Below are 12,167 nucleotides of genomic sequence, written 5' to 3' on the forward strand. Positions count from 1 at the left end.
AGTGTTGTTTTTGAGTTATTTATAAGTGTTGTTTTTGAGTTATTTATAAGTGTTGTTTTTGAGTTATTTATAAGTGTTGTTTTGAAGTGTTATTTTTTAATGTCTGACCTTTTTATTTGATATATGTGAACACAAAAACCGAACAGACACAGAGTCACATTGAAAACAGGAAAACTGTATTCAATACCTTAACTAAGTCACACTCTTTAACATGAAATACACGCAAGGTAAGCACAGTACCTATACTGCTATTAGCATAACAACAAATACAATGATATCATTATTTTAAATATTACTTGTAATGTTATTTACAATATATTCAATACAACAATGTGGGAATTTGCGCATGGATACTGTATATGCAAAAAGAAAGAACACAATCAAAATGTTTTTAAAAATGCTTTGGGGAAAAAAAAAACCAACTTCTAATGCAGTTTCTCAAACTAGGTTGCATTTCTACGGCATGCTGTATTAACACAGGGGGGCACACTAACGGGCTGCGGCAGACCCAAGTCACTACAAAGTTGGTTCCAGTTAGAAAAGGTTTAAGAGCCGCTGTTCAAATGATTACACAATAAGAACATCAAATAGAGGAGACTATATCTACATACAGAGCCTTGCCCTAGTGGTTGACTACTGTTCCGAGTCCCTGAATCTGCTGGTATTTAGATAAAGTACAGCATTACACAGACATGAATCTAGTATCGGATCTATGGGGCTTGTTGCCAGGTGGAGAGTGTGACTGGAGCACTGTTTCTGAAGACATGCTGCCCTTCCTCTCGCTGTGGGCAGCAGAGGGCAGCGCTCTCCACTTTCCAGGTCTGCAGCTTCTTCTGCAGTTCTGACTGCACCTGCAACAGAAACGACTGAGACTAAAGGTCTGGTTCAAACTTCAATCATGTGACAGTGGCTGTGGGCGATTTCTAGTCTCTCTAGTCGTGCGACTGTGTCTGGCAATCCAAGGGAGACTCTGCATCACAGTTTTGTTGCCGTTGCACAACCAGTGGCTGCAAGACTTAAGTATGAACCTTTGGACCTAGGGACTGTTGTCAACATATGCACAGTGCTGTTTACTATGCTTTTCTATGCTCATCCATTACCGTGGTTAAGCAGTTTTGTTTTGCAGAGATTTATCACGCATGTCTACGCTTTACCTTGCTTACCAGTGCTTTACTGTGATTTATTCTTTTACCATGGTGCAGCACAGTTAACATCTAGAAGGGCTATTCCACTAGAATTTATATGGCTTGTAAAATTGTGTGCCTGCTGCATGCTTGTGTGTAACTGTAACTCGCTCCTGCCTTCCTCCTGGGACGCCTTTGTAAACGAGTTGTTTGTAGCTCATATGGCCTTTCCAGTGAATACAATTTTAAATAAATAAATGGTTTTGCTGCCTTCGCGCACAATGCATTTTAACAGCACAGTCCTCAGAATCTCTGGTTAAATCCAAGAAGCAAATCTCTGGGAGCAAATCCATCTGTCTGTAGGCAAATTGTTTCAGACAAGTCAGTGAGTGTAACATCCCTCTAACGAGACATAAAGGACTTCCATACCCCAACTGTACAGAATACCCACCTCTTTGTTAGAAAAGCAGTATAACACAGCCACAAGAAAGCCCTGTCGGGGAAATGAAAAGAAAAGTGTGTTTGTAAATACGAACACCACTGCACTCTCATTTCCCTCAATCCCAGTGTGGAAGCTCCCCAACTGGGGAGTGGTCTTGCTCATACCCTCGGTGAAGTTATCACCTGACAAACTAAACCCACAAGGTGTTTTATCCTTCCACACCTTGCCTACCTCGTTACCAATCATTTAAATTTGAATTAAAATGTAGGGCAGCAAAGAGTTAAAATATTTCTACTCCAGTTCCAGTGTCTACTGTTCCCAGCGCCACCATACACTGTATGCCTTCCAATCCATTCCAATCATTTTAATCTCCGAGAATGATTGTCATAGCAATGGAAAGATGTGCAAATGAGGCTTTCTTTTCTTTGTGTGATTCCTCTGGGATCCCTACCTGAAAAGAGTTGAGAAAAAGTGTGAAGAACACCTTGATGTAGCGCAGGATGCCGGTGGTCTGCTCGTCCGTGGCGAAGATGAAGACCACCTCGTGGATTCCGAACAGTGGGATGAGGGTCAGCGTGGCCTTAGCCAGCCTGGAGGAAACACGACAGACACTTAGCACGCTGACCGGAGCTCTCAGAGAGGCAGCACAAAGCATCCTTATCCTATCAAGCACACCGTTTTAAAAACAGATTTCTCAACAGCTTTTGGAAAAGCAAAGTGTCCAAACAGGCAGATGGCTGTGAAGGTGAGATTTCCCTTGATGTTGGTGTGAACGAGGCCTCCCACACATGCACTCCTCCTCACCTCTTATCCATCTGTCCACAGGCACTGCTGTAAATGCTCTTCCTCTGCCCCACTTACCTGAGTTTGTAGTCCGGAAAGCCCTTCTGATTGGCCCGTAACTTGGAGAGAATCACCTTCAAAATCTTCATGAAGATCACCAGGTTTATCTTGAAAGGGGAAAAAAAAGGTCAGCAGAATTTCACGTAAAAGCCACTTTATTGATCAATTAGATCCATTAAGGACATTACTGCACTTTCTGTCTCTCTTGCTTCAAAGTTCATATCATTACCAGAAGGTATAGCAAAGGACCCTACACGATCTACAAAGAAAGTCTTTCCCTTGCACAGAGAAGGATGTGGACTTACCAGTGAGGCCAGGAGAATGGGACACCGAATTATCCACCAGTAGGACATGTTGTCATTGAGGGCCCAGCACCTGGAGACCATGTAAGAAGCAGAACATAACCTAGCTGTTCCTTAAAAAACACACTTTGATCACATCCGTTATGAGTCTGTGTTTCAATTGCATGTCCTCATGACAGTGAACGCTAATGACACATCGGTTATGAGTCTGTGTTTCAATTGCATGCCCTCATGACAGTGTACGCTAATGACACAAAAGGTGAAACTTAATTTCAACAAAAATAAATCAACAACAAAACAGTAATACAGGGAAGAGGTAAATCAGGACATATGCCCCTTATCACAATAGGGACCAGTGCTGTATGTGTATACTTAGATGGGAATGGGACATCTGACCTGGCGGCCCAGCCCTTTATGTATAGGGAACACGTACAGGAGCAGAATCCTTACTCTGTGTTTTCCTTCAAATATTTTGCTGCCATCCATGGAACCACAAAAATGACAGGAATTCCTGAAAAAGAAAAAGAAAGAAAGAAAGAAAGAAAGGACACTTAGTGGCCACTGGAAGAGTCCACCGAAGCTTGATGACTGTCGTTACATCTTTGGTTGCCCTCCTGGATTTTATATTCTTTTCAGTCAGCGTTGCCTGCAGTGGCGAGAAGGACAACTTCTCCAGTCTGCGCTCTAGGTGTTTTATTCACTGGTTGTTTCTCCAATTGCAATATAAATTATCCCATCATCCGTAGAATATATTCTGATCTAGTTCTGATCTGATCTAGAGTGTTTTGTCATTGAACACACACACACACAAAAGTCTAATTTGTTCTGAAAAAAGGAAACTACTGAACCAAAAGTCAAATCTATTAAAAAGGGATAGATAAGGTAAGGTACATTTGTTCATTCTCAGGGATCTTTTTGTTCTCGCTTGGCATGTTCTAACTTCTATTTATGTTCATCTGGACAGAAGCAATTGGAAGGGGTCAGGCAGTTCAAGCACATGCTTTCTCAAGTCATCTTGTCTTACAATTGAGTGGCTTCAATTACAGACGCAGAACTGAGGTTTCGAGTGCCATGCAGAGCAGGAACTGGGTGCTGTGCAGAGTTTACCGCCGTTCATTTTGCCGTTACCTAGGGCTATACTATCCATTTACCATTGTTTACCATGGTTTGCCTTGTTTTTTCTATGTGTTTTATCATTCCTCTCTGGGATTTACAATGCTATGGTATGTCATGTTTTTAAATATGCTTTAGCATACCTCTCTGTACTTCTACAATGCTTTCACTGTGCTTTATTACACTTTGCCATGCTTTCACTGTGCTTTATTACACTTTGCTATGCTTTCATTGTGCTTTATTACATTTTGCTATGCTTTCACTGTACTTTATTACACTTTGCTATGCTTTCACTGTGCTTTATTACACTTTGCTATGCTTTCACTGTACTTTATTACACTTTGCTATGCTTTCACTGTACTTTATTACACTTTGCTATACTATACTTTGGACCAACAGTCACCCAAACACAGGCTTTAAAGGAATATAACCAGAGGATGGTCTCGGTACAGCAACAGTGCTATCCTTATCTGCAGTCATAAAATGGTAGTGTAGACTCACCCCAGCCCAGATACAGGTATGGGGTGTAGTTATTCTTCTCCGAGAACACTGCTCCAATCAGAAGAGTGTACAGATAGATTGCCTCCCCGAAGAGCCAGTAGTGATTGGCCAGAATGCAGTACTGCATCACCACGTGCGCCATCCTGCAGCCAATAGCAGCCTGGTGATGAAGTGGTTCAGTGCTTGAGTGATATTAGGAAGACACCACACAGAGCATGGCAATACACGTTATCAACCGAAACAACAAGGTAATGGGAACATTGCTATGAAGTATTTCAGTTAAAATCCTAAATTAAAAAAAAATAATAATAATTGCTTTCCATCTATAGTCAGTCGTGAGGAAATCGTTTTCTACAGAATAATAGAGGATACTTTTGTTTAGATTTCTATTGAAAACAGCAGAAGAGTAAGATATTTCCATAGGACTATTCATAGAGCCGCAGCTGGCCTTGTGCTTTCGAGATCTATTGCAGCTATTGGACTGTTCTCTCAAGCATTGCATAATACAAATAATTACTTTTTATAGAAGGTCACTAAACACTTCTCACTTCAAAGTTGTATTATCAACCTGTATGATCAAGGTTTGAAAAGTTATCCCACAGCCCAGCAATGAGGCTCGTGGGATAAAACACTCCCAGTGTCACCACCCTGCAGTCAATTCTGATCACTCACACTTGGTCAAAAAGTTATTTTGTAACACCAGTATATAAATTACCAGTGAAACAAACATAAAATCACTTATGTAATATATTGTGGGCATTCACATAAAATAAAAGGAACAAGATAAAACAATATGTTACTCTCCAGCTCAAGTCCCCCTGCCTCATGAACCACACGGCACTGAACCCCTCATCCTACCTGGTGGCTCAGCATCGCTGCCAGGTCCGACACCGCCATGATCTCCCGGCCCCAGTGCTGATCCAGCAGGGCGTCCTTCACAATCACGGACACCGCCCGCAGCATGAAGGAGGCAAACAGGTTGGCGTGGATGTAGTTCCGAGTGCAGTGCAGCTTTCTGCAGGAGAACACAGGCGATGCCCTCAGTGCATGCACCCTCCAGCCAGCTGCCTGGAACTCAGACACAGACCCACACGCACCCACACACACCGTTCCACAGTCCACATGCTTTAAACACCATCGGTGACGGAGCTGTGCCCTTCTTCCCCTGCACAAGCCTCTCGAAGAGGTTGCCTGTTCAGGATTGGAAGGTTCTGAAAGAGCCGGGGGTTCTGACAGCGCTCGGGGTTTTTAAACAGTTTCCTAAGTAGGTGCCTCTTCTGTGACTGTTGAATGAAATTTATCACCCACTGTCTTTTTTAAGAATTAATCAAGCTGTTAAAGAACACTCGTGCAGGGTGTGTGTGTGTGTGTGTGTCAGTGTCTGTGTGTGTGTGTGGGGGGCGGGTCTGTGAGTGTGTGTGAGTGTCTGTGTGTGTGTCAGTGTCTGTATGTGTGTGGGGGGGTCTGTGTGTGTGTGTATTTTTAATATTTATTGAAAATCAGGTCTAAAAGCATTAACATAAAGTATATACTGGCTTTTAAACAATGCAGTCATATATAGTTGCAATGCATCTACCTCAATGTAACCTCTAGCTGCCAAGCTGAGAATCTGGCTGGCACATGTATAAATTGGTGTGTGAGACGGGGAGCTACAGCACAGTACAACAGTGACAAGCCCTGCCACAGCAGCAGAAGGGTGTACCTGATTCCCAGCACAATGATGAGAGCCCAGAGCAGCGTGAAGAGGGACAGGGAGTATCCCACAGTGTACAGGACCTTGAAACTCACCATCAGCTGCTTGTACCACATCTGCAGAGGAACACACACACATTAAAACATTCAAAGCCAAAGTACCAGGACATACTACTCTACAAGCCCTTAAATTAAATGACTGCTATGTTCCTTTAAGTAAATAAATTAATACTATAGGCCAGTAACATGGTATATCATACTGGTTTTTAAAACAGTTATGCTTTTTTTTATATATTATTTATATATTGTATTTATATTTTGTATATGTATGTTTGTATGTGAATGGGAGCCATTGTCTCCTGTGTGAGGCACAGAGGTGCAGTAATGTGGTGCTCTGCCTACCTCTTCAGACAGGACCTCAGCCTCGTCCTCGCACTGCGAGATGTCCCTCCAGGACTGACCGCTGTCCAGCTGCAGCCACTGTCCATCCAGCCCGCACTTGCGCCGCACCACCCCCAGACTCACTGTGGAGCACAGCCGTCACAGTGAGCAGCACTGCGCTTACAAGCATAGCAAAGTGTAATAATGCCCAGCTGAGCACTCTGAAGCACCGAGAGGTATGGTAAAGCATGTTAAAAGATATGGCAAACCATTGTAAATTATGATGATAAATGCATAGTATAACCATGGCAAAACCGCTAAATTACCACGCAAATACAATTACCCCCCTTTGAATGTATAATGTCACAGACTGTTAGCGTGAGCAACACTGAATCAAAGGAACATTATAAATAAACAGTGTTTTACAAAAAGCTCAATTATACTCACCCGGACTATTGTATGTTTCTATAGTTAATTAACCAGACTCAGCTTGTTAAAAAAAAAAAAAAACTGTATGGACTTAAACTCCTGTGCAGCGTCTTACTGCCTCCATCCCCGTTTAATCCATTATAACCTTGACAGCATGGTGCTTAAGATGTTAGCAGGGTACCTGTTACTGTCGAAGTCCTGATTGCCTTTCGAGGGCTTGTCAATGAGAGATGTGATTGGCAGAGTTAGCCATGCACAACTATACCCCTAGGTCTTCGTTGGCAACACAGCAAGGGGCGCATTATATTGATCTTTCAAAGCCTTCATGCATAGATAGATAGCTGACATGAGCTTTGGAACTGATAGCATTCTGTGATTGCATGTGTCACACAGACACAAGCACAGCGCTTTTATTTCTTCTTCAATATCAGGACCTTTAATCCACGGTGTGACTCTGTTCAGGTCTGGGTTTTAATCTGAAATTGGGGCAAGACCACCTGGACTTAAGGTTAACAATCTTTAACTAAGATATTTTGATAAGTCCCATTCGTTTCAATGGGCAGGGATTTCAATTGAGAGGTCAACAGGTTCCATAAATACAGCTCAGACATGTCTGCTACCTCAACTTATAAAACCTCAGTCTATTTTTTTTTAAGCCACTACTTTGGACTGACCTATGCCAGCCCATTGCGGTGGCCCCACAAACACACAGCCCTCAGCCCAGACGAAAGATAGACCAGTAAACATGATGATTCTTTACCTTTATCAAACCAAGGCAGGTACGAAGGACAAGAGACATTCACCAGAGTGCCTGGGATCCCATCTGGCCAACAGGCATACATATCAAAGGTCCGGTTGCAGTAGACCCCTACAAATACAAATGCCCATCACAAGCTGGTTCAAAGGAATTTCTTATTTGCAATAGATTTCTGTTTAGTCCCATAGGTCTATACAGCTCCAGTATCCTATAGTTTAAGCATCAGTATTTCAAAGGGGAATGAAATCCAAGTAAGAAATCTTTCGGATTTTGAGGCTGTTTAAAACCAGTGGCATGCTGGGCGAATCTCGATGGGAAAGGGATTAACTCAACCTGGGAGTGTGTACCGGAATTGACATTTGAAGCGATTAGTTTTCTTTAAACGCACATACACACAAACACACATGTCAAGCAGAAAATGGAAAGACCCCTTTTGAGCTGAAAACCTGAGCTGCTTAATCTGTCAGAGCGAGCAGCCGGTGCTGGACAGATTGAATAATGAGTTTTGCAATAAGGAGTCCAAGAAAAGAAAGCAGCGACTCGGCCACTAACTGGGGTCTGAACGTCACGCGGTGTGGGGGTCTTGGTGACCCAAAAGATTAAACGCGTTTGTATTTGAAGATATTGTCTAGGACTAGGCAACAGAACCCTAAACTGGCTTGCTAGTATCTCATCACGTCTATGAAATTAGAGATCGAGCTTGGCATGGAAAAGGAAATGGAAAAAATCAGCTGGTAAAGGGCTGCTCACTAAACAGTGTTTTTTCCTGTCTTGCCTCTCACCCTTTCATCACCCGTTCAACAAGTAAAGAAGGCGTCAGGCAGAGAAGCAGCTGATTCAGATGCATAGTTACCTGAAGGATAAGCCTCATGGTCCATTTGCTTCATGCAATCCATCTGATACCTCAGCCATTTCTGATAGGTTTGTTCCAAGACCTTCCCTTGCGCTGCCTGAAACTGGTATCATGCAAGACACAGCAGCACAGTGAGAGCATTGCAACAGACAGAGCAGCATGAAACCCTCCAGCAATGGGGGCTCCCGCGGCACTGCGAGCTGCAGTCTACCTACATGGCAATAGCTTTCTGTATCTTAAAACACGCATGTACCACACCCTTGGGCAATTTGGTAGGAATAACACAGGTGTTGTCAGAGGTATAGTCCTAAATCTGAAGACACCAACTGGAAAGCCATTAAAAATATAGATTTTCTTGAACAAGAGTTAATATACAAATCCACATTTTGTTTGTATACAGAGTAACACATTTACTAGGTAATGCATGTAGCTAATTTGTTATAAGTATTTCAACAAAGTGTCTTTCTCCAGCTTCATTTGTGTTTGCCCACAGTCGTCAGCATATTTACCCTTCTTAAAGAAGTACTTTGTAATAAAAGTTCCTAATGCTCTTTTCATTGCACCAAGAGGACTACTGACTGAATGAGACAGTCGTGCGGCAGATGTGAGTCATGTGACTTAGCTTGCCTGTTATGCAAGTTCCGGCTTGACTACATCACTGGTGCTGTGTTTCAGATCGCAGCCACTGCAAGCCTCACCTGCAGCAAAAGAAGTCCAGTCCAGATCGCTTGCAACATCCCGGCTCCTCTGTTCAGCTTCAAGACTCCATTCTCCAACCTTGTACTGGAAAACCAAATGGCGGGGGTCAGCTTATTCCCTGGGTTTGAGTGCAGGGAATGTCGGACACAAAGGATCTAACCCCACAGTCACCACATATGTTGCTTTTGTTGCTTTAGCGATGCCTGGAATAGCCTTTCATGTTCCATCATAAATCACCAAACAAAGCAACACAAGGAATAAACCAGACAAATATTCACGGCCAGAAACAAGGTCTGCCTTTATTACTGGCTCCAGCCCAAATAAAAGAGACAACAGATCTCTCAGGCAATCTCTCCGCTTATGGACCAGTTTGTTATCTTCTTTGAATTTCATTTTTTACTGTCAGTGCGTGTTGGAGGGATCGAGTCAGTTTTTATTTTTTCATTTATAGTTGTACTTAGAAACTTTAGACGCACAATACATTGGGAAGTCTTGTCAAAGTTAATATTGACTTCCACTTGAAACTTTTGTCTGGATTATTACTAATACGTTTCTACCGTACGAGTGGGTGTTTACAGCCTGTGGATGATTTCTCTCTGAACTGCCTTGACAATCTCTTAACTCACACAGTACCCCATCAAAATATTTGTAACACAGTTCAGTGAGTTGGAGTTCCCCAGCCCTGCAGAGGCTGCCTGCTGAAGCTGCTGACTGTGGCTGTGCAAGCCCCAGCAGTATTGGTGACAGGTGTCCCCTAAAGCCAGAGTGCATTTCACAATGAGCTTGAATCCTCCAGACAGACCTCTCAGGGGAGCAGACTGGAGCAGGCTGGAGCAGACTGGCTGCCTCACAGTCCCAGGGGTTGGGGACACTAGGTAGAGGTGCTGCTGGCGTTACCATATTCCCACACTCCCACTCTCCCGATCTCCCAAGCCTCCTGCCGGGGCACAGTTGGCACCCGCTGCAATCCATCATCAACCAGCATACCAACTGCAGCAGAGCCCCCATGGAGCACAACACAATCAAGGAGTCATCTGTGTATATATATATATATATATATATATATATATATATATATATATATATATAGAATAAGATATTGGGTTAGATTTAATGTATAAAAAGCTAGCAAAGCTGTGTAAGTCAGTGACAAACGATTCATTTGAATCTGAAGACACGTAATGTATTTCTGTAGTTTATTTTAATATTTCTAAATTTAGCATGGTTTTATAGTGATGCATGGAAAGTAGAATTTAAACCACTCAGTGTCTCTCAGAGGCCACTTTCATCTCAGATATCTTTTGTACTAGATTTTAATTCCACTTCCAATTCCAAAAAGTAGAGCAAATGTAGCAATGGAACACATTAATGCAGTAAAAATCAAAGCAGAGTTACATATTCCATAATCAATCTTAGAACTTGAAATGCATCTCATTTAATGTTTTGTAATTGCAATGATTTCCTGTGACTGTACGACTGCAGCACTAAATCCATCAATGCACCAAAAATGAATACATGACTTCCTTAAAACTAATGAAAACATAAAATCTACTTTTTCATAAGCTGTTTGCAGAAACAAACCTTATGTTATCCTCCTCCCTTCCCTTCACATTTTCTGTAAACACTGTATAATAATATCCAGCAGAGTGCTAACAAAGAGATTGATACCGGTACTTGATATTGACGCAGTACAGAAACACACTTTGCAAATGTATCCAGACAAACCACACCAGCAACCACACACTGTGGAAGGCATTGACAACACAACTATGAATGTGTATGTTTTCAAAACATTTCAATAACCTTTTCTTTGCTGGTTCACTTTACACACAGTACAAGAGCAATACCTTTATTCTTACACAGAACCTAATGAAATGTCTACAGGAGACCTCCCTTCTGCATCCTATAAATTACGTATTGCACAGAAATGTTTGTATAATTCAACATATCATAATGGGAGAGGTTTGTCCACTTACATTTCAAAGATGCACAAGGTCCCAGACTGCCAGAGGAATGCTTGATGTGTGTGTATTAGCTGCTGCTCTGCTGCTGCTTTGCGCTCTCTCCCTCTCCCACCTGTATCCCAGTAGCATCACTTTGCTCTGAGGCAGTGCACCTGAAGCCCACTCATCTCTCGAGCACGTCACCACAAGAGGGCGCCACTGTCACTAGGAGCATGAGGAACAAATAAAGAACATACTGGTAGTGAAGCCTGGATATCAGGTTTGCGAGGAATTTGCCAAAACTACATTTTATCTCATTTTTGTACAATTTATTTATTAATGATACAAAAATCATTCAATACAAAATCCACTACATCTTTATGTGTATATAGATACCATCCAGTGCATAAAAACAGCACACGGAATAGCTCGAAAGTTAATAAACGATACTTTGTTTCATGTTGAATAGTGTAGTTCACAAGTCTTGTGATTTGTAATAGGTTAACACATCCAGTGTGAAGTGTCTTTTATCAAAACAGAGCTGACATCTCTTATAATAATAAGAGACCCTGCACAAAACATAATACCTTTTTTTTTGTGTTTGTGCATTTTTTTTCATGAAAAGTCAGGGACGCACAGGGAAGAAAGGACAGGCAAGCAGGTAGGTAGGCACCATGAGAGCTTGCCCTGCCAGCCCTGGGTTCAGTACTGAGCTAAACTGTTCCTAATTGTGGTGTGTTGTTGTAGACTAAAGCCACTGGGTGGTTTCACAAATCAGCAGCACTTAGAGAGATTTTAAACGACAGATGGAACTAATTATTATAAGGGAACTATATTCAAGCTATTAGGTTCAACATGTTTGGGGTGATGCTTTAGAATTAACGTATACACACCTGGCCTACAGGCTCCGAGTTTGTAATGGATTTGCTCCCAGGTGCCTTGCTGGTCTATGGAAAATATACATTATACAGCTGGCTCTCACCTTCCTTCTTTGCACTCTATTTCATCAGTAAACTCATAAATCCACATGACGAAGAACACATTTCGCGTTTGCTTTTCTCGTTGAGAAATGTCTTTTCACGGCTTCC

General features: G+C 42.2%; 1 protein-coding gene across 1 annotated transcript; it reads right to left on the bottom strand.

Moving 5' to 3' along the window:
* Positions 1–165: 165 nt before the first annotated feature.
* Positions 166–12,128, bottom strand: LOC117418629 (glucagon receptor-like). Its single transcript, XM_034031831.3, has 15 exons — positions 11,973–12,128; positions 11,113–11,304; positions 9,136–9,220; positions 8,438–8,540; positions 7,588–7,695; positions 6,420–6,541; positions 6,028–6,134; positions 5,184–5,340; positions 4,326–4,485; positions 3,162–3,222; positions 2,715–2,784; positions 2,428–2,516; positions 2,018–2,156; positions 1,576–1,617; positions 166–851 (listed from the first exon to the last, which is right to left on the bottom strand). The coding sequence occupies exons 3-15, from the start codon at positions 9,172–9,174 to the stop codon at positions 711–713; spliced, it is 1,338 nt and encodes a 445-aa protein (XP_033887722.3). The 5' UTR covers positions 9,175–9,220; positions 11,113–11,304; positions 11,973–12,128; the 3' UTR covers positions 166–710.
* Positions 12,129–12,167: the final 39 nt, after the last annotated feature.

Source organism: Acipenser ruthenus, chromosome 13 (assembly GCF_902713425.1).
Source record: "Acipenser ruthenus chromosome 13, fAciRut3.2 maternal haplotype, whole genome shotgun sequence".
Classification (NCBI taxonomy): Eukaryota; Metazoa; Chordata; class Actinopteri; order Acipenseriformes; family Acipenseridae; genus Acipenser; species Acipenser ruthenus.